This window comes from Pinus tabuliformis, chromosome 6, assembly GCF_031772625.1.
Source record: "Pinus tabuliformis cultivar Carrire ecotype Pingquan chromosome 6, CPIR1, whole genome shotgun sequence".
Classification (NCBI taxonomy): Eukaryota; Viridiplantae; Streptophyta; class Pinopsida; order Pinales; family Pinaceae; genus Pinus; species Pinus tabuliformis.
This window is the reverse complement of record NC_142292.1, coordinates 564,482,912-564,505,737: the sequence shown is the minus strand read 5'-3', so window position 1 is coordinate 564,505,737 and position 22,826 is coordinate 564,482,912. Positions and strand designations below refer to the sequence as shown.

General features: G+C 38.7%; 1 protein-coding gene and 1 non-coding gene across 5 annotated transcripts in view; one reads left to right on the top strand and one right to left on the bottom strand.

Annotated features, from left to right (window-relative positions):
• LOC149259765 (Clathrin adaptor complex small chain family protein) overlaps positions 1–22,826 on the bottom strand; it is a 220,802-nt gene that overhangs the window by 170,661 nt on the left and 27,315 nt on the right. For all 4 annotated transcript variants that reach the window (XM_089419116.1, XM_089419117.1, XM_089419113.1 and 1 more), the window contains exon 2: positions 12,144–12,186. In XM_089419116.1, the coding sequence (XP_089275242.1) occupies positions 12,144–12,186 (43 nt within the window). The remainder of the gene's footprint in view (positions 1–12,143; positions 12,187–22,826) is intronic.
• Positions 8,435–8,522, top strand: TRNAS-GCU (transfer RNA serine (anticodon GCU)). Its single transcript has one exon. It is a non-coding gene; the product is annotated as a tRNA-Ser (tRNA).

The window sequence follows — 22,826 nt, the reverse complement described above, 5'->3', positions numbered from 1 at the left end:
GTCTAGGAGAGAGCTTAAACGGAGCAAGTAGGGAATAGGTGGCAACCCCTACTCTATGTGTTGCACCTTAAAGACTATACCTTGTGGAGTTAAAAAAAATTCCCACACTTAAGTGTACATCTTAGGCGGCAACAAACGAAACACGATAAATTGACCCTATTCGCTTTTCTCCAAAGCCAGATTCGGATCACACATTATATCTTTGCTCAAGCAAAGTAGCAAGGAGTATTTGAAGGACAAAAATCAAAAGGAGAAAGATCATTCTATAACCCTTGATGTATTGATTAAGGGAGGCTGAGTTCTAGACGGTTTCCTGAGGTATATCTCTTTGTGGAGCAGTGCGAAAATTCTATGGGATATTGTGCAAGTCTGAGGCACAACATTTGTGTCATCATTCTATGGTAAAGTGCAAGGGTCTTGTGGTTTAAGTGCGCAAATCTGAGGCACATAATCTATGGTATCATCTGAATCCCAAGGTTGAGATAAAGGACGTGTTTCGGCTCTCTTAGAGTCCTTATTCCCTGTGGTATATCTCCGTGATATAGTGCGTATTCTGAAGTTGATCTTAGTCTGAGGCACAACATTTGTGTCATCATTCTATGGTAAAGTGCAAAGGTCTTGTGGTTTAAGTGCGCAAATCTGAGGCACATATTCTATGGTATCATCTTAATCCCAAGGTTGAGATAGAGGACGTGTTTCGGCTCTCTTAGAGTCCTTATTCCCTGTGGTATATCTCTGTGATATAGTGCATATTCTGAAGTTGATCTCTAAGGCACAGTGTGAGTTCTAAGGAAGACTTGGAGAACATTTTCTTGACCTTGTTGTAGAGCTTTTGTGGACAGAATTGTGGAGGGTTGACTTGATCTTTAATGGTTGGTCATCTTGTTGGTTAGTTGACTTTAATGTAACTCTTGTTGCGTTGATTCTCTAAGGAAAAGGTTGGTTGTGTTCTTCCCCATTGCGAGTTTTCCCTGGCGAAAACTTTGTTTTCTTTGTGTGGCTCTCTTTATGATCCTGTTGACCACACGTATGTCAACAATCCAAAAAGCAGAGTATATAGCAGCAAACAAAATTTTCGAGTCAATATCATCATTGTAATCCCAAATTCTGCAAAATTATTGTAAATGATTCTAGTATGACTATTAAGCCATGTAATAACACCTAGGTAAGCCTATGATTCTTCTCAAATGGTTTCATACTAGGGAGTTTTTTAACCTCCCCAAATTATGTGTGTTTGTAAACACGGATAATTGACAGAGTTTTTCTCCCAAATATACCACAAAGCTAGGGTGGAACTCATTGACGAGGTCTTAGGTGAGTCCTAGTGTTTATCGAGTCTATGTATTTTTCATACTAGATCATGTGTCTTGTCACAGAATTTGGTTAAGTCTCAAGAATCTATGTCTATATGTATTTCCCCTTCCAAGAGTTGAAATTGTAATATTTGATGGAAAAGTGTGTCTAGGAATAATTTAGCGCATGGTTACTCATACTTAGACACCATGGCTAGATTATTTCTTTTTAAGATACACTTAGAGGGTGGAAAAGTAATTAATCCCTTCTTGAGTCTTTTTAATTTTAATTTCTGGCAAAAATAAAATTAAAATTAAGCCAGAAATTATCCAAAAAAAATAAAATTAATGGAAAATTAATTACCCTTTAAGTGGAAAAAAATAAATTTTGGAGAAGAAATTCGTGGGTCCGAAAGAAAATAATTTTATGAGGTCCTCCAGCAAAGGAAAAGTCAAAATTTTGAGAAAATCTAAGTTGTTGGACCATGGTGGTTGAATCAGGAAAAAACATTTTTTTGGACCAGGATCAAGGCTTTCATCAACAAATTCGATTTTTTTCAGGATTAAGGGACAAGATTTGATTTTGGCATGGATCAAGAAGCAACTAATCGTTATTCGCCGAGATCAAGTCAAACTAGTTGTTATTTCAACTTGAAGGGGTTATTCCCTCTCATTTTTTCTATATAAGGAAGCTCTCAAGCTCCTCTTGTGATCATGATCTAACTAGGTTGAAAATATTGGTTTCTGACTTGAGCTCTGTTGGAATTTTGCATTTAATAAAGAAAGGTGTTTTTGTCTCGCTAATCGGTGGCATGTGTTGGATGATTTATTTTTATATGCTTTGAACTATGATATCGCATGATTGTTATTTCAATTGACAGTAGTAGGAACATCTATTAGCACAAAGATCTTGCTTTAGGTGTTGGGCTAGAGTAAGCACTCTAGGTCTAGTTATATCTAGCAGGTATCTCCAGATCTCTAGATCTCATATGTGGATCAAACCCCTTTTGATCTAATAATCTATTCTTTCGAAGTGCATTGGGTTACAGGCTGCTCGACCCTTGGAAACCCCAAGTTCATAGATTGAGGGGAGAAATCGACCTTGTTTGGCCTTAAGCTTTAATCTAATGATTTATTTTTCGCAGGAGGGTTTGGCCAGTGAATTAAAAATTCTCCATCAAATTATTTTAAAAATATACTTGGGCTAATAATGCTATATTTGCTAATAGAGTTATTTTTCTCTTGTAAATTGTTGAAATAATTTGTGGATATTTTGTAAATACTTCTAAGCCTTGTAAATTATTTTTATCATTTGTATATAATAATTTTGGGGTTTTATTTTGGACTTTTCTAGAACTTGTGTCTTGGGCTCTCTTTATTTATCCTGTAGGGACTTGATTTCAAAGTTTCAAAGGCAAATTTGAAGCAAGGTTTTTCTAGCCACTACCCAACATTGAAGCTAGGGTTTTAAGGGCCAATGTCAGCCTTGAAGGAAGTCATCCATCCTTGAGGAAGAAGACATTGGGCATGTAAGGGGAGATCTAGGCCTTTTTGGGCCTGGTCTAGAATTTGGATGCTAGGGCCGAAAGGCAAAACGCTAGGCCTAGAAGCCAAATTTGTTGCTGCAATTGGGATTTTTGTTGTTGGATCTTCTCACTAAAGGGTTGCTAGCTCATTTCTATTGGAAAAAACGAGTTTTTTGTCGCTAAATTTTGACGTGGAGACTCATCTATGGGGAGCACAGAGATTTGAGGGCCTTAGAGGCCTAGCCGCAACGGTTTGAGGACCCAAAGCCCTAGCCGATAGCCTATTTCAGCCTCCACAAGAAGGGCGCTGGCCTAATTAGGCCTTGGAGCCTTGGCCGCAGCACTAAGAGGGCTCATTACCCTAGCCACTAGCTATTTTCTTGCATTGAAGTTGAATTTTGGCACTAATTTGGGGTTTTGCAAGGTTGAAGCAAATTTTGGCAAGGGTTTATGGTGTGCTTTGTTGCATTTTTGGGTTAACATTAGTGTTGTAGGTCTTCAAAGGGCTGATCATCAAGTTTCAAGGGCTAAACACTACTAGTCTGTGGTCAGAATGTCCAAATCCAAGCCCTTGCCTTGCTAGCTAGTTATAAATAAGTCTGATCTACTATTTGTGCTTGTATTTGGGCTAACAATTTGTGTTTGCAGCGGTCCTTAAGGTCTGATCTTGGGATTTTGAGCTAATATTTTGTCAGTGCAAGTATTGGAGAGTGATCTCTTTTGCATCTCCAAACTTGGTATAGGCCACTATGCCTTGGGGTTTGCTCTTCTCACCTTCATCCTCTCTTGTGTTGACTGCATAATTTATATCAGATCTGATCATTGATACTACAGTGGTATAACTATCAAAACATAAGCCTAATTAACCCAATAACTAAACTATTAACTCATTAAAGGCATCATACATTGAATACAAGAGGCAAATTCACAAATTTGGTTGGCTTATGATAGTTGTCATATACTTTTCTGAGGTCTGATCTGAACATGCATAAGCTTGATTTAATCGCTACATCAGTGTTTTTCATTGGCATATCGCTCTAAAAAAACACATCTAAATAAAGCCTAATAACTCAAGGAAGTAGCATACATCATCTAAGGGCTTAAATAACTTGTTTCATAAGTTTCTCTTGCTAATCTTGGGACTGTTTGCATCATAATATCTTGCTGGTCAGATTTGGTGTATATTTTGAAATAGCAATATTGTGAGTAATCTATTGGTGAAGTGTCATATAAGTCTTGCCTTGGCTCTCCTATTGCATTGTGCATTGTCATTATATCATTGCATCATTTGCAGTGTGTATCTAGCATTCATTTTAAATCACTGTTGGCAATCTCATTTTGAGCTTGTTTCTATTGTCATCTAATGTGTTTCATTTGTTCATGATCTAAGTGATAGTTTGCTATTGGGCTTAATCATTGAATAGCATTGCTATCATAAGATAAGATCTTGTTGACATAAGATAAGCTCTAGTAATTGAAATTGCTAATTTTCATTTCATTTGGATTGCTAGATTATTTCATTAAGTGCTCTAATTTGTTCTTGTGATCATAAATAAAATTTAACTTCTTGCTAATAGTGCATCATTGAATTTTGTCACTTGTGTTTCATTGGAATTATTTATCTTGCTTCATTGAGCTATCCAATTGCTGAAACACTGATTCACCCCCCCCTTCTTTAGTATTTCCAACAATGATTGTTACTTTTAGGTATGTTCTATGCTTAGAGCAATTTACTTCAATTTTTCATTTAGGCTCAATATCAATTCCAAATTAGCAATCACATCAGCATGATAGTAAAGTGCAGATAGAACATAAACATAAACACCAGAAAACAAGCCAAGACAAGAGGACATGAGATGTGACGCCAGCCAGGGACAAACCCCAATGTGGGGAAACCCTTGATCAAATCTTCTTATAATCTTCAATACTTCAGCAGAGAGAGAGATAGTACAAATACATAAAACTGATATTTACGACAGCAGTAGCAAGATAGTCATTCCACTAATGATGACAGTTCTGAGATGCAATCCTGAATTGCCATGACAGTCTTCAACCAATGATAGTACTGTAGCATGTCCCTTGACAGTGAAGAGCTGCTGATCTGATGAGGGCACCTGTGGCTGTACTAATCTTCCTTCATAATCTCCCAACAGTCCAATAGAGCAGCTCTAAGAAACCCTTGCTATGATGCTATAGCATAGCACATAGCAACACAGAAGTAACTGTCTTTATAATCATCAATGCTTGAGAATGTTAGCATCCAATCATTTGAAGCCAGCCCTACAAGGTCTGAGATAAGTCTGAGTGCAGACTCCTTCACCACACAAGTTTACCTTATGACTGTGACTTCCACTTGCAAGCATTCCCATACCTGGAACAGCCTTTATAATAGTGCTAACATCTACAGCAGTGAGCTGTCACCTACAGCTATGCTGAAGCTTCCTTTGGCTGTGACTAGGCAACCCTTCTAGCTGTGGATGAGAGACAGTTCATAGGTCTTCCATAAGCCTGCGGCCAGACCTCCTCATTGCTGCTAAGGTTTCTACATGCCTCCTTTCCGCAGCATATAAAACACTCATTGGCATTGGTTAGGAGCCTCCTCTAGGTGCTATGAGTCTCCTTAGATAGCGTGTAAGGGTCACCCTTGAGGACTGCGACTAGGGCAGCATAGAGGCCTCTTGAGACTGCGCATTTAGAGCCTCATACATCAGTGGATCTGGGCTCTCCTTAAGTGCATATTAAATCATACATTGACTGCATATAGGAGCCCTTTCTTGACAGTGTTTAAGCCCTGTCTTTCATAGCAAATTAGGTCTCCTTTTTACAGTCATTCAACTGCGATTATAGGGCTGCATTAGTCCTCCTATTTTCTGCGGCTAGGGCATAACAAGAACCTCCTTCCTCTGCGTCTAGATGCCTTCTCCTAGGACAGCGTTTAGGGCATTTAAGGACAGTGTCTTAGGGTCTCTTATAGACCTGCGTTTAGCCTCTCCTTGCTGCGTTTCCATGACTGCATTAAAGTCTTTATAAAAGCGTTGAGGTTTCTCCTTCATGACTGCGATTAGGACTTGCTTCATTGACTATAAATTAGGGCAGCGTAGGGACTCCTAGAAGACCCTTTCTCCTCCACATCTAGGGCTTCTCCCTGACTGTAATTAGGGCTCTCCATGGCAGCGTATAAGAAGCTGTGTATAGGACTCCTCCATGGTGGCATTAGGGTCTAGGGCATCTCTTCTAGGGCAGCGTATAGATCTTCTCCCAAAGACAGCGTATTCTCTTAGAGACTTCTCCTTCCACCAAAACCCAAACAAGTGGAGAGGAGGAGATCACAAGAGGTGTGTCTAAAATGACTTGCAAGCCACCTCTATTTATAGTGCAACATTGAAGATAGATGGAGGTAATTTGGTTGCTGGCCGACCTTGACGAATTGTCACATAACACAAATAAATTCATATCTATATGAATACATATCGGAATCGGATGATCTTTAGATCAATCCTACACCTCTCGACAAGAGGAATCCAAGAAAAATATCAGCTGCCATAAATAAGAAGACCCACATGGAGTTTGGCCCTAGTTGCTAATTTTAACAATAATTTCACACTACATCCTCCTTGAACCCAGGTAAGATAAAGTTATTCACAACACACGCCTGGCAAGAGGAATTATTAATTACAATATACAAATGGCAAGAGCAAGTATTAACATGGAATGAAATTCCATCATAGGTACATAACGCTATAGTAATAGTTTGTTATTATGTAGATCACACAGATAATGACCACAAGCCAGATAAGGCTAAAAAGGCACATCAAACCAAATACCTATAACTAAGCTCCTACATCAGCGACCACAAAAGAGTTTATAATTACGTAAGCTTACAGCTTAATCCCTGTATAAGAGGGTTCAGAGTTCCCTCTTACAAACTTTCATCCATATCTAGGCATTTATTTCCATCATGCATGCAAACAAAGAGAACCAAACCATTATTGGCTTGTAACAAATCAATGGAACATCCATATTCACATTTAACTCCCAAATAGACATGTTAATTCCAATGCTTAAACATCAAATAGCATATCTTTCAGCACACAAATATGATATAAGATAAAGTGGTATGATTATTTGCTATAAAACATTAACACAGTCCAGCATATGTGATCAAATCAAATAACAATTTCACTACATCCTCTTTGAACCCAGATAGACATGTTTGTTCCAATGTTTAAACATCAGGTAGCATTTATTTTGGCACATAAATATGATATAACATAGAATGCTATGATTATTCACTATAAAGCATTAACACAATCCAGCATATGTGGTCAAATTACCTAACAATTTCATTGCGTCCTCCCTGAATCCAACAAAAGACTCTCAATAGTGAGACACAATTATTATAAATGCAGCACAAGCAGATTGAAAATCAGCAAATTAAGTTACAAGGGATGAGATATCAGTATAGAACATGTTTACCTTACCACAAATCTGAGTCTTCAAATATTTTAAAAATTAAAATATAGTCTTTCTAGACAGGCATATGGCTAAGAAAGCCTTATAAAATTGATTGTTATCTAATGTACTTAGTTTTTGTATAAATGTTGAAATTAGGATCAAATCCTCTCTGTAAGTTCACCACTTCCACAATCCTAGGACCCTTTAGTAATGATTGATGAAAGTTAAAACAAACTGCTTTGACGCTCTAATAGATGGATAAGTTTGCACGAAGAACAAAGAACACAGATGCACGCCACAATATTGACTAGGGGACCACATCCCTAATCTGTATACCATATAACTCGGGTTGCTAAAAGCACATATGTCAAGATTTTCAAGTCCTGCTCAAACCCAATGGTCATTGGCAGCACCTTGGATAACTTCCTCAACAAGCTAATTGCCCAGATGGCTTCCCATTCCTTACCTATATGTGATGTCCTCTCTTGTAAGCCACCTATCTTTAATGGCTTCTTTGGCAAGCTACCTCATCCTCTTGCCTGTAAAGTCATTGATGAGGTTCCAGGAGTTGCAAGAAATAATTTTTATTTCTGGTGAGTTTTTATCATATCGATTTGATTTTCCCTAGCTGTAGGTGTTACCTACCCATTGGTGTAGTTTCGATCAGGAACCTATGGCCTTGAGCAACTGATATCTTTACAATAATACATAAAATAGATAGAGAACCCTAAATAGATAGAGAACCCTTCAATATCTAGATAATAAAATTTGATACTGGAGAGAAATAAATGGACTAATCCATGTAACGCATTTAATCAAACTGATTGGGGAGGGAATGAAGATATGGTAATAGAGGTTCAATTTTTGATAGCTTTTTTTCTTGCTTTTACAGCAGGTATTCTAGCTCTCAAATTAGGTCAAGCACTGTATGACTGATTTTTTCTGCTTTTCTTGGCCTGGCCATTGGCCAAGCCAAGAAAAGCAGAAAAAATCAGTCATACAGAACTATTTTTAACGAAATGAACAATATGATTGACTGGATTGTTCTTTATCCAACTGAATAATGGCAATATTCATTATATTGCCGATACAATCTGTACATACTATGGTATACACCTTTACTCCACCATTCATTTTGTTACACATGAACTCTTCCATCTTGGAGAGATGGCTGAGCGGACCAAAGCGGCGGATTGCTAATCCGTAGTACGGATCATCCGTACCGAGGGTTCGAATCCCTCTCTCTCCGTTCGTCCACTATTGATCCTGAAAACGAATAACCCCGAATCTTTCTACGGAACGGAAAAGACCCATTAACCTAGAGACTTTTTTCAGTATTCTTTACGTCCGGGATTACGTCCTGGATCGTTCGATAGAAATCCAAAGATAAAAAGAGAAATGAAAAATACCACTACTGCGTAAACGAACAGCTTAAGAGTAAGCATTACGTAATCTCCGGAATCCTGATTATAAGTACAACAGAATAGATCATCAATCTTTGTACCATATATGGATACTTGAATACCAAACAATAGTATTATTGTTACAAATCACGAAATTATTTCTCCGAATCACGTGTGAAAATCAATTTGAAAGAAGGATATAATTTTTCTCTTGTTTTCAAAATGGTCTTTTTTCCCTCTTATTTTTTTGGATCAACTAGATATTTATTGAATATTTATGAAAAAAAGTCATTGGTGATTGTATCAATACGTGACCCAATAGCCCGATCCGAAGTGAGCGGTGGGATCGGAAGGAATTGATGAAGGTGAGTGGAAAAGTTTTTATCCGGGAGCAGATAAGGTATCTGAATCTAGTATCGTCGGGTGGAGCAAGGATAGAACTTCTGTCACAAAAAAATGGAAAGAATTATACAAAAATTGGATCAATGACAGCGACCCAAAAACTTGAAAAAGAAAAAAGGGGATACTTTTTATCGAAAACCTACAGCAGCTTGCCAAACAAAGGCTAAGAGAAAAGAGAGAACAGGAATAATTGGCATTACATCGACAATTGGATCAGAAATTGCATAAGCCTCAGGTAATTTTCCAAAAAAGGGATTATTTGAATGAATAAAGGCATCATCTAGAAAAATATTGAACATAACTGGCATTTTTATTCTCCAATAAAAATTCGGGGGGGTAAAGCTAGAAAAGTCTTTGATTGATCGAACCGATTGAAGCTCTTCGGCAATTTTGACCGGACTTGGGGTTGGAAGGGATGATTCTTTCATACATACAACATTTTACCCAATCTAATAGAAAATGATCAATGAATGGATATTCTTGTCACTTTTTCTGTTTCTCCTATTAGGTCCAATTCCATCAATAACCTATTTTGTTGAAATACCCACAAAATTTTTTTCCCCAATTGAGATCTGATCTAATGAATCTTGGATACTAAGGGTTGACAAAAAATTTGATATAAGTATTCATTAGCATATGAATAGGGAAATAGGATGGGAATGGGGCGTGGCCAAGCGGTAAGGCAGCAGGTTTTGATCCTGTTATTCGGAGGTTCGAATCCTTCCGTCCCAGACTTATTTCATTGGTTCCTGTTTTCCCTTCCTTCGCTCTTCCCTTTTTTCTTTCGTAAAAGATCCAACTTTGTTTTCCTTTTTATCATAATTTAACCATACTTATCAGAAGGGAATGTGATTACAATAGGGAAGAGATAAAGGGATATATCTGTGGTGCAAGATGGGAATATGGATCAATTTGAGATAAGGTTCAATTTATGAAATTAGCCCATTGGATGTATGCTGGTCCTGCTCATATTGGAACTCTAAGAGTAGCTAGTTCATTCAAAAATGTCCATGTCATTATGCATGCTCCTCTAGGAGATGATTATTTTAATGTAATGCGTTCTATGTTAGAACGGGAAAGAAATTTTACTCCTGCAACTGCTAGTATAGTAGATCGTCACGTACTAGCACGTGGATCTCGAAAAAGAGTTGTGGATCATATTATTCGAAAAGATAAGGAGGAAGGTCCTGATCTGATAATATTAACACCTACATGTACCTCTAGTATCTTGCAAGAGGATTTAAAAAACTTTGTGGATAGAACATCCATAATCTCCGATTGCAACGTCATTTTTGCGGATGTGGATCATTATCAAGTGAATGAAATTCAGGCAGCGGATAGAACTTTGGAACAGGTAGTTCGATATTATTTGGAGAAATCCCATACATTGGATCAATTCATAACAGATGCACCTTCTGTAAATATAATTGGGATTCTTACTCTGGGTTTTCATAATCGACATGATTGTCGTGAGTTGAGACGTTTATTAAAAGATCTGGACATCAGAATTAATCAAATAATTCCTGAAGGAGGATCTGTAGAGGATCCGAAAAATTTACCGAAAGCTCAGTTCAATTTAATTCCTTATCGTGAAGTGGGCTTAATGACAGCGATGTATTTGAATAAGGAATTTGGAATGCCTTATGTATCTACAACTCCTATGGGAGCTGTAGATATGGCCGAGTGCATTCGACAGATAAAGAAATCTCTTGAGACCTTGGCGGCTCCTATTTTATCGAGCAAAAGGGTTGATTACGAATCCTATATCGATGGACAAACTTGATTCGTTTCCCAAGCTGCTTGGTTCTCAAGATCTATCGATTGTCAGAATTTTACGGGGAAAGAAACAGTCGTTTTTGGTGATGCAACTCATGCTGCTTCAATCACTAAGATACTTGCTAGAGAGATGGGAATTCGTGTGAGTTGTACAGGTACTTATTGTAAACATGATGCAGAATGGTTCAAAGAGCAAATTAAAGATTTTTGTGATGAGATAATCATCACAGATGATCATGCTGAAGTAGGAGATATTATCTCTCGCGTGGAACCCTCTGCAATATTTGGTACTCAAATGGAACGTCATATTGGTAAACGTCTTGAAATTCCCTGTGGAGTTATTTCCGCCCCAGCTCATATCCAAAATTTTTCTTTGGGATATCGACCCTTCCTGGGTTACGAAGGTACTAATCAAATAGCTGATCTAGTTTATAACTCATTCGCTCTGGGTATGGAGGATCATCTTCTAGATATTTTTTGTGGTCATGATACAAAGGAAATAATGACTAAATCCTTATCCACGGATATTAGTCCAATTTGGGGTCCTGAAAGTCGGCAAGAATTGGGTAAAATCCCCCATTTTGTAAGGGACGAAGTAAAAAGAAATACAGAAAAATTTGCACGACGAAAGGGCATTTTGAACGTTACTGTCGAGGTAATCCTTCCTACCCTCCAACATCCTCCCCACCTTGAGAAAACAATTCCTCAGTAGGTCCTACTTCTCTATCCATTATCCTAATTTCTGTGAAGCCTCTTGTTTAATTTCAGTTGGCATCACTTGCTAATAAGTTTCCAGTTGTTCCTGCATCAAATTGGACAAATCACTACACCACATGCTTTAGTAAGGATTATGAAGAGCCTTTCCTGGATTTGACAAACTAACTGTCTGGGATAATTTCCTTTACAAATTAACATCCCAAGTGGCTCCTTACACAAAATAACTTTATTTCTTCCTTTGTCAAACTCTGCTAGAAACACTCCTTGGTCATTTCTTTTATTGTTACTCAGATTTCCATTAATTGACACCCAACTGAAACTATATTATAACTGCAAACAAAATATAGATGAGCAAACAAACAATGGAAAAAAAAGGGAATAAGGGAGCAAAGAAAAACAAATTGGTAAACTGCATGAAATATAAAAGCTTTTAGAATAATCATATACAAAGAAAAAACAGACGAGCCAAAGTCAGTTTTTTTCCAAAGATATTCCACATTAAGCAATCATTATAAAACTATGTAAGTGAGGTTCGACAAATTCAAATAGGTAAGATCTCTACTCAATCTAACCTCCAAATATGTCTCGAATTAGCTCCTGTTGCTTCTCCACAGGCTGACCTTCACAAAGAATACCAAATCAATTCTTTTCCAAGTTATTACAACTTGTTGATAAGTCTTCTGAGTGGAAAAAGTCTCATCGGGCATTGGAAAAATCATTACAGTAACTTATTCTACAAAATTAAGACAAGAAGGGACTGAAGTAATAACAGTCTACATAAGCGATATAAAAGCAACTTTTACTACAATAACCAAATTTACCATTGTCATAAATGACACACGATGCATCAAACTTATATTAATACACTACTACAAAACAACTATCCCAAGTCTTCATACAAAAACATGTTCAAACTTCAGAGGAAAGAAGATCCAGCACTCTGGGTTTTTTCCAATCCCATTTACTACAGGATGTCAAAAGTCAACTGACTGATAGCTTCACCTTATATTTTCTCATCAGTACTTAATAAAAAAAAGTATCAGCATTTACATCAGCATTGTTATCAATGGGACTAAAAGAAGCAAAGATGGTAACAGCCTAATACACCAACGAGTAAGCACAAGCACCTACATTTTATGTATTGTTAAAAAGGAACAGTGTGCCTACAGGGAAGACACTTAGCAAGTGGTAGAAGACAGAAACAAGAAGATATTGTACCCAACGGAAACTTAAGGAACACTACACAGGAGATGGTTGACATAAAAAAGCAGAAAACTATAGAGAGAAATCTCCAAATCAACCAGGGATACAAATAATCTTATGAATCTCATCAAGGTTATCAATGGGACCAAAGGATGTTTCCTCACCATATGACAAGCAACAACTAAAAAAGTTCAAAAGGGAGATAAATAAGAGAAACTTCACTGGTGTTAAAGAAAGATCAGTGTAAGCGCTGATTTGGCTTTGAAAAAATGCAGGAAGCACAGTTATATTTCTCCTATTCAACAGCAAAATAGTGAGCAAGGAAAAAAAATTAAGAACAGCACTGTGATGTTGGTTTCATTTTACATCAAGTATGCATGAAAGTGACAAGTTTGAGAATCACTGAATCCATAAAAGACAAATTTCAAACTATTTTGATGTTTTGAACCCTTAATAACTAAAGTAGTTTATATTTCTCTAACAAACAATGTGATCTAATAAAAGGCAGCAGCACGTGAGAATGGATGATGGACCTACAATTGTCCTATGAATTCGACCTTTATTGATTTTTCTCGCCTTTGAATTCAGTCTTCATTAAATCCTGGATATCGTGATCGGATAAAAATATGCTTAGTTGGCTGTTTGCAGTGTTTCCTTTACTAGCCACATGTGCTTGAATTTTTCTCAAGGTGGGCAAAATTAGCCCGGTTAGGGTAGCTTTTATTGGCCCCAATTTACACCTGATGAAGGCAGGTAATGGACAAAACAAGTCCCTGAGAAAGTGCAAAAGTTTGTTCCTAAACCAAGGTGTGATAGTAAATACTGTATTTCCTGCTTCTGATACCATGCTTCATGCTTTTATCACGAAAGTAGACTACGCACTGGTTGAATATTTTTTGAGTCAAACTCCACCAGATATGCTTATTGGCAGCTGAATTGAGGAAGCCTTGAAGTCCAGTGACTAGAAGGTGGTGGTATCAGGAACCTTACACCATTTGGTTTTTGAGTTTTCCTTTCTAGAATGTTGAATCATGAATGTGCTGACTGAGTAAAATACCTGAAAGAAGTCAGGACAACGAATGTTCCAAGGCACTCTAGTGGCTTCTCCAACTGGGACAATATATTTTCGATTGATGAATGAATAAGCAAAGCTCAGAAGTCCTGTATGGGAAAACTCCTGAGATTATGGCAAATTCTATATCAAAGATCAGCCTTGTTGGGTAAGATTATTAGTTTTAAGGCAAATGGCACAGGCAGACCAAAAACGCAGGCTGTGTTGGAATCAACCTCTCCAAATCTTAAATGTCCATTCATATTATGGTCAAAGAACAAAGGTTCTCTCTTAGATTATCATAAATGCCACCCTCAGGCACTGGAAATGCATTTCCACAATTTGGAAACAGATCCATGTACAAAATGCCCCTGAAATTGACAATTTCATCCAACATTTTGGTCACTAACATGGAAAATAAATTCTAAAGTTATTTCTAATAAACCAACTCACAAACAGAGGGCTTGTGATTCCCTTAATGCTAACTCATTTTGGCTTTATTTCCCAATGACAAATACATCTTTGATATTCTGAAAATTTTAACGTCTCCAAGACATTCTACCATTTCATGAAAAAAGATAGAGAGAGAGATAGAAGAATAAAGAAACTCACAACCCATTTCCTCTGAAGCATCCACAATAGATTCATCGTCCCCCTGTACAAATTGTGTCCATACCGAGTTGTTTGAGGCTTTGAGCTTGCTCAAGTTTTAAATTTTTCTAACTTAGTAGTCAAATGCCCTGCCTGTCAATCATTGGTTGACTTACAGTCTCTTGTACATATTGCCATTCATGAGAATCAACCCAAGAACCGGTGAAGAACCATCAGCCATGTTCAAAAATTCCTGTCCAAATCCCAAATGCAGCAAAATTTCATTCCCTCATGATACTGTCTTAGTAATCCATTGATCTAAAAATGGGGCTCTTAGGCTCCTTGTCTAACTTACAAGGACCTCTCCCACTTCCAAAGCTTAAATGTTCCCAAGTCTTATTGATTAACCAATGCGGAATTGATAATATGTGCTTGAAATAATAGGTGTATGCTCAAGTTTGTTTAAATTGTTTATGTGCTTTTAATATGTTTTTGTTATGTTGATACAACATATACATAAAACAGTAAACAATGCAGCAATAAAACAGACACATCAGCAATATTAATTTGGAGTTCACCCAAAACTCTTGGGCTACATCTCCTTGAGCTCTAGTCAACTCGACTAGGCTCTCTGGGATTATGATAGAGTCCTTTTACAAGCTCCTTGGCTCAACTCAATTGGTTTTTCAAAGAAACAATGGGTTTAGACACCATTTTATCCCCGGCTCTTGAAGCTCTCGGCTTTCTGGCTCTTGACTCTCGCTCTGGCCCTTGGCTCTGGCTTCTTTGGCTCTCTGCTATTTACAGCTCTCAATTGAGCTCTTTCTGCTCTAGTTCCATTAGCTCGCTGCTTTGGCTTCGCTTTCTGTGCTCCTGTCTCAACACTCCTCTTTGTCTCTATCATTCTGTGGCTTTAAGCCAATCGGTGTTGTCCGTTCATTTCCCCTTCTTGGCCTCTCTGGCTTCCCGGCCTCCGTCCGCTCAGATTCCCCTCTGAGCATTAGCAATCATTGCTAAACGCTTTCAGGGATGGTGGCCACCTGTTCTGTAACAGAATGGGTCATCGAGCCTTTGAAAATCCCAGAAACAGCGTTCTCTGTTTACACAGAGAAATACATTCAAACACGGGAAAAATCCGCCAAAACGCTGTTCATCGGACTTCAAATATCCATAAATCCGCCCTATACTTCTATTGGGTCCACCTTTTAATTGCTTATCGCATCTCCACCATTGATCTGAGAGATCTTGATCCAACGGCAGAGGTTCATATCGGGCAGCTCATGCGTACAGGAGTTAACCGCCCGAAAAGAGTGGTTTCCTCTCTCCAAGGCCTAGACACGTGGCAGCCAGTGTATGGGCTCAGGCGGAGCCCGACGAAAACCACTTACTGCCTACAGCTCGCCTGAAATCCCGCTTGTTTCATTATTTCCCTTTGTATTAAAAATACATGAAAGCATTGAAAAATCTCGTAAAATGGCTTTTGACGGACTTGAAATAATTTACAGTGGCATTTATAAACCCTTTCGGGTCCGGTTTCATCAAATCGGCGTTTCCCTTCGCTTTTCGTTTATTTAACGAAAACGCGAAAATACATAGAAAGTTGTCTTTTGACGGATCTCAAAATATATTAAATATCGCCTATAGCCCCGTCGGGTCCGGTTATCGCATCGCATATATATATATATATATATATATATATATATATATGGCCCTGCTCCCTGTAATGCGCAGACGCGATACTGCGATGCAACTTGTCGCAATCGCATATTGCATAAACCCAGGGTCTTTCCATATGGCATGGCCTATGCCAACGCCGATTGCGATCCACCGATTTCGGCGATCGCACCATCGCATCGACCCAGTCCTATCGCATGTCTACCTCCGACAACCTCCATTTGCCATCGCCGATTGCGATACGCCGATCGGATCTGGACCGTTAATCGGCCAGATATGACGGCTCCTGTGCATTGTTGGTTTGACCTGCGATAGGCTTGTTTTCCGCTATTTCTTCATGTTTTTGCCTCCCGATAATGTTTTCCGCCCTTTTGTGAAGGTTTTCCTTTGCGATAGTTTTTTTGGATTTTGAAGGCTTAGAGGGTTTTTTAGGACCCATTTTTAGGGGATTATGCCCCTTTTTCCAAAGGAAAAGGGCAGCTTCACTTTGTGATAACTTATGCATCCTAAGTCCATTTTTGCCCATTCAAGTTGCAGTAGATTCAGAACGAGACGATCTCTGCAATGAGACTAGTTCCAAGAACTTCCTTGGACTTTTATTTTCCTCAGTGAGGAACACTTAGACTTAGGAGTCTATCCAAAATCCATTTTGGATTACGCCTTCCCACTAAAAGAACTTTTGGTCTCCAAAACATTGATATACTCATCTGAACAGTAAATGAGAGTGACTCACCCTCTTCTTTCAGCCTCCTACACTTGCCTTGCATAGTGCCTCTGAATCAAAGTTTCTGACCACTTCCCTTCTTGGATGGGCTGGTCTTCCTGGGAAGAGCTACCTTCTTCTTTGCCTTCCTGCAGAACTCCTGCTTAGATGGTCACAGAAGGTAGTTTGAACTTCTTCTGCCTTGATCACTGATCCAAGGTGGCTCAAGCAAATGTGAAGTACATCTGCTTCACAAAACTTTCATTTGTACCTGTTTGACAAGCTGTCAACAACAACTGTTAACAACAACAGAAATATAGACAACAACTGGATGGTCTAACTCCTGCTTAAACAAAAGAAACAGATTTCACATCTTGTGAACACCTCCATGCCTTACATCTGCATACAAATGATGGACTAGGTAACAAGCCCACAAAACATGCCTTTAAAACAAATGACCCTTCTAGTCAAGCATGTAGAAAAACACCATTAGGACTCTTTTTCAAAAGAGGAAACACTTCATTATTACCTCCATCTTGGAGGCCAATCAACTTTTTCCAAGTTAACATTGCATTACATGCATGTTTACAACAAAGCGATCAACCCTTCAAGTTAATAACACATATATGTTCAAATATAAGGAAAACATCAACATCCCTATGTTCATGCACATCATGCTTATGCATGCATTTCATCCTTCAACTTTCACTTAAGTACACTGTACTTTTGAAGCTGAAATGAAATATAATGTTGCAGCAATAAAGTGAGTCTCCTACTCAACTTTTCCATTCACCTTCTTGGTAAGAACTTGCAACTTGCATCTCATTAACAAAGAAATGCAAATAGATGCATCAATAGACATGCAACCTTAATTGGATAAGAACTCTAGCCATTTCTCACCAATCCCTTTCAAAGGTACTACCTTTGTCTGCACATCAGCATCAACATGTGAATCATCCTGAGACACATCAGTCATGGAATCTTCCTTTCCATTTCTACCATCTTCTCTTTCCACTTTCTTCAGCTTTTGTGGAAGCATTGCTGGATTCAGAGTCCAACACCTTTCAGCAAGATGCCCTTGCTTATGGCAGTAAGTGCAACACATGTGCATCCTCTTGACAGCATGCTTTGCCTTGTCCAATGGACCTTTGGCTTTCTGCTTCTTCTCCTTCAAAAGTTTCCTGTATGTGGCCATTCTCTTCCAACATCTAGAAACATGATGGTTATCCAAACCACAAAAAGAACATGCAATTCTTCTCCCATGCTTATGTGGAGAATTATTATGCTTGGCAAAATCAAAAGGAAGATGATTAGAACCAGATTTATACCTTTCTCTTTCACCTTTATTGCCTTCATGAGGAGGTGAAGCAAATGAAGAAGTGGCTCCCTTTGGAACCCCATCAATCTCTTCAAGGCTGTTAGAGTCTCCCCAACTCTCTGGTTCAAGTGTGTGCTTCTGAACACCTGCATCCTGCAAATGATGTTTCAAGCTATTGCATTCCTCCTGAATACAACCTTCACACTCGGCAATGCAACCCCTTCTTGAAACTCTTTCAATGGCCTTCATGGCAGCTTTGGAACTCTCTCCATAAGACTCTCCATAGCCAAGACCCAAATACTTAGGCCTTTTCTCAACTATTATTGGTTTCACAATACCGTGTGCATGCTTTCCCAAGCCCTTTCCTTCATAGCCCATCTTGGACATTAGCTTGGAGCCTATGCCTCTAGTATGTTTTTCAAAAGAACCAATATAAGCATTCTTAGAAGAATTTGAAGGCAAATTGGAATGGTTTACCTCTTCTTCAAGTTGATTCTTGACCAAGGCTTCTTTGGCAACAAAGAGTTGTGACTCCAATTCATGCATCCTTTTCAGGTTCATATTTGCAATATGAAGTTGCCTCTCCATTTCTTGCAGTCTGTCGGAAAGCAATTGCTTCTATTCCTTCATGGAATTCAACTGTTCTCTAAGTATGCTGCTCTTCCTTCCATCCTCATACATTTCTCTCATCTTGTCCATCATGTTGAACAAGTCTTGCTTCAAGTCTCCATCATAGAGTCTTGTGATGAAGGAGGAATTTGTGGATTCACTTGTAGAAGTTGTCATTATACCAATGAACAAAAGAACTTCAAACAAGATTAATAAAGTGCTTTATTAAGCAACCTTTTGCAACAAGCCTCTTTTGCTTCAAGGATTGCTTTGAGGTTCTTTGGAATAGAAGAATGCCTTCGGCCCTTCTTCTTTCTTGTCCTTCCTGGACTGAGCTATCAATAGCTTTCCCTTCACCTCTGCAAACTCAAACAATAGTCAGTATACAATCAACCTCTAACTGTTTAAACATCTTTTAGACAAGCAATCTTTGCTCTGTCAATCAAGCATTCTGATATAACCTTCTTTGAAGGTGAGGTCAATCAATCTCAGGCTCTGATACCACCTGATCTGAAAATGGGGCTCTTAGTCTCCTTGTCTAACTTACAAGGACCTCTCCCACTTCCAAAGCTTAAATGTTCCCAAATCTTATTGATTAACCAATGCGGAATTGATAATATGTGCTTGAAATAATAGGTGTATGCTCAAGTTTGTTTAAACTGTTTATGTGCTTTTAATATGTTGTTGTTATGCTGATACAACATATACATAAAACAGTAAACAATGCAGCAATAAAACAGACACATGCAGCAATATTAATTTGGAATTCACCCAAAACTCTTGGGCTATATCTCCTTGAGCTCTAGTCAACTCGACTAGGCTCTCTGGGATTATGGTAAAGTCCTTTTACAAGCTCCTTGGCTCAACTCCATTGGTTTTTCAAAGAAACAAAGGGTTTAGACACCATTTTATCCCCGGCTCTTGAAGCTCTCGGCTCTCGCCCTGGCCCTTGGCTCTAGCTTCTTTGGCTCTCTACTATTTACAGCTCTCAGTTGAGCTCTTTCTGCTCTGGTTCCCTTAGCTTGATGCTTTGGCTTCACTTTCTGCGCTCCTATCTCAGCACTCCTCTCTGTCTCTGTCATTCTGTGGCTTTAAGCCAATCGGCGTTGTCCGTTCATTTCCCCTTCTCAAGCACTCTAGCTTCCCGGCCTCTATCAGCTCAAATCCCCCTCTGAGCGTTAGCAATCATTGCTAAAGGCTTTCAGGGATGGTGACCCCCTGTTCTGTAACGGAATGGGTCATCGGGCCTTTGAAATTCCTAGAAACAGCTTTCTCTGTTTACACAGAGAAATACATTCAAACACGGGAAAAGTCTGCCAAAACACTGTTCATCGGACTTCAGATATCCATAAATCCGCCCTATACTTCTATCGGGTCTACCTTTCAATTGTTTATCTCATCTCCATCGTTGATCTGAGAGATCTTGATCCAACGGTTGAGGTTCATATCGGGAGCTCATGCGTACGAGAGTTAACCGCCCGAAAAGAGTGGTTTCCTCTCTCCAGGGCCTGGACATGTGGCAGCCAATGTATGGGCTCGGGCGAAGCCTGGCCAAAACCACTTACCGCCTACGGCCCCCCCGAAATCCCGCTTGTTTCATGATTTCCCTTTGTATTAAAAATACATGAAAACATTGAAAAATCTCGTTAAATGGCCTTTGACGGACTTGAAATAATTTACAGTGGCATTTATAAACCCTTTCGGGTCCGATTTCATCGCATCAGCACTTCCCTTCGCTTTTCATTTAGTTAACGAAAACGAAAAATACATGGAAAGTTGTCGTTTGACAGATCTCAAAATATATCAAATATCGCCCATAGCCCCGTCGGGTCCGGCTATCGCATCGCATATATACATATATATATATATATATATATATATATATATATATATATATATATATATATATATATATATGGCACTGCTCCTTGTAATGCGCCAACGTAATACTACGATGCGACATGTCGCAATCGCATATCACATAAACCCAGGGTCTTTCCATATGGCATGGCCTATGCCAACGTCGATTGCGATCCGCCGATTTCGGTGATCGCACCATCGCATCGGCCCGGTCCTATCGCATGTCTGCCTCCGACAGCCTCCGCTTGCCACCACCGATTGCAATATGCTGATCAGATCTGGACCGTTAATCGGCCAGATTCGACGGCTCTTGTGCATTGTTGGTTTGACCTCCGATAGGCCTGTTTTCCGCTATTTCTTCATGTTTTTGCCTCCCGATAGTGTTTTTCGCCCTTTCGTGAAGGTTTTCCTTTGCAATAGTTTTTTTGGATTTTGAAGGCTTAGAGGGTTTTTTAGGACCCATTTTTAGGGGATTTTGCCCCTTTTTCCAAAGGAAAAGGGCAGCTTCACTTTGTGATAACTTCTACATCCTAAGTCCATTTTTGCCCATTCAAGTTGCAGTATATTCAAAACGAGACGATCTCTGCAATGGGGCTAGTTCCAGGAACTTCCTTGGACTTTTATTTTCCTCAATAAGGAACACTTAGACTTAGGAGTCTATCCAAAATCCATTTTGGATCATCCATGAATTCCCATCCCTGGAAAATGAGGACCCAAGGTTGATAGAAATGTTTAGCAAAATGAGACTGCTTAGCATGCCCAAATATGAACTTGGACATCTAGAACAGATGGATGATCTCATTCCATCCTGTTGATCACAATACCCTGTGCCAAATGACTGCAAAAAGCCATCCAAGCCAGAGATGTATAAATTCTTTACTATTATGGAAGGTTGTCCAAAGCACAAAGTGGACACAAAATGGATGAAAAGAATGTTAAATTGGGATTTATTCACTCATCTAGGCCAAAATATTCAATATGACCACATCCCCAGAAGAGAAGACAAATCTCTCATTAAGCTGGAAAGAATATATGGATCAAACAGATTCATGGATTTCTTTCTATGAATGGAAGAAGCAAGAAGAAAAGATGATATCTGCAGAATCCTCCTCCTCCTCTTCAAAACATCAGTAGACAGCCAGTGATGGCACAAATATTGAATCCTCTTCTACCTTTCCTCCATATAAAGGAATCCTCCTTGAAGACACAGGGAAAGTTGCTAGAGTACCTTTAGTCCTAATAGATGACTCCACTTTAGGGATTGATGGAAGAGTACAAAAAGTCAGTGAGAAAATAAATTGGACTAATACTGCCCTGAAAGGATTAGCAGTACATTCATCAGCAACCAGTGCACAAAAGGAACAAGTAGACTCTTTACAAGTTTCTGTAAATAGTGTAAATAAAAGCATGAATGAGTTTCAGTTTTCTATTTCTACTATAGAAGGCTTTGTTCAAGAAATTTATAATGAAGCAAAGACATTGTCAACAAAAATAGATAGTCAGTTTGAAGAAATAGAAAGTGAAGTTCACAAGGGATTTGTTTTAACCCATGCAAAGATTGAAGACCTTTCCTCACAGTTTGAAAAAATGTCTTTAACAAATAAAGACAAGGAGATCCCTTCTTCACTATTATTTAGCCATCCTGCACCAATACATTCTATCCAGAAGACTGTAGATAAATTTCTCATATTCTTTCCAAATCAAAAAAACAAAAAAACCAGAATCCTCATATGATTATCATCTTTTGTCGGTCTATGAACAACTACCTAACCAATACTCCCAATGATTTGAGCGGTAAAGGAAAGTTTCCCAAGTCCCACGCATTTTTCACTAATGCCCATAAAGAATGGAACATTGATAACTTAAGCTCGGGCCAAATAAGGCAAATGATTGATCAAATGTTCACAGAATATAAATTGATGTGCATGAGGGGAAAAAGTGAAGTAGAAGCCTGTAAGACATTGATTCAGTGTTTTACTGGTACCCTTCAGAGATGGTGGGAAGCAGAATCCTCTCCAGCACTTGTAGACAAAATGGCAGAAGAAATAGTTAAAGATGAAGCAGGAGATATTGTACATAATGAAGATGGGAATCCACAAAATAACATGATAGGTGCTCTGACATCATTCATTCTTGAGCACTGGTGTGGTGCAGAGACAGAGATTTCAGATAAACACTCCCTGGTTTTAATGAATCTCAAATGCAAAAAGATGTCCCAATATGAAGATTTTCATAGGGATTGGGTC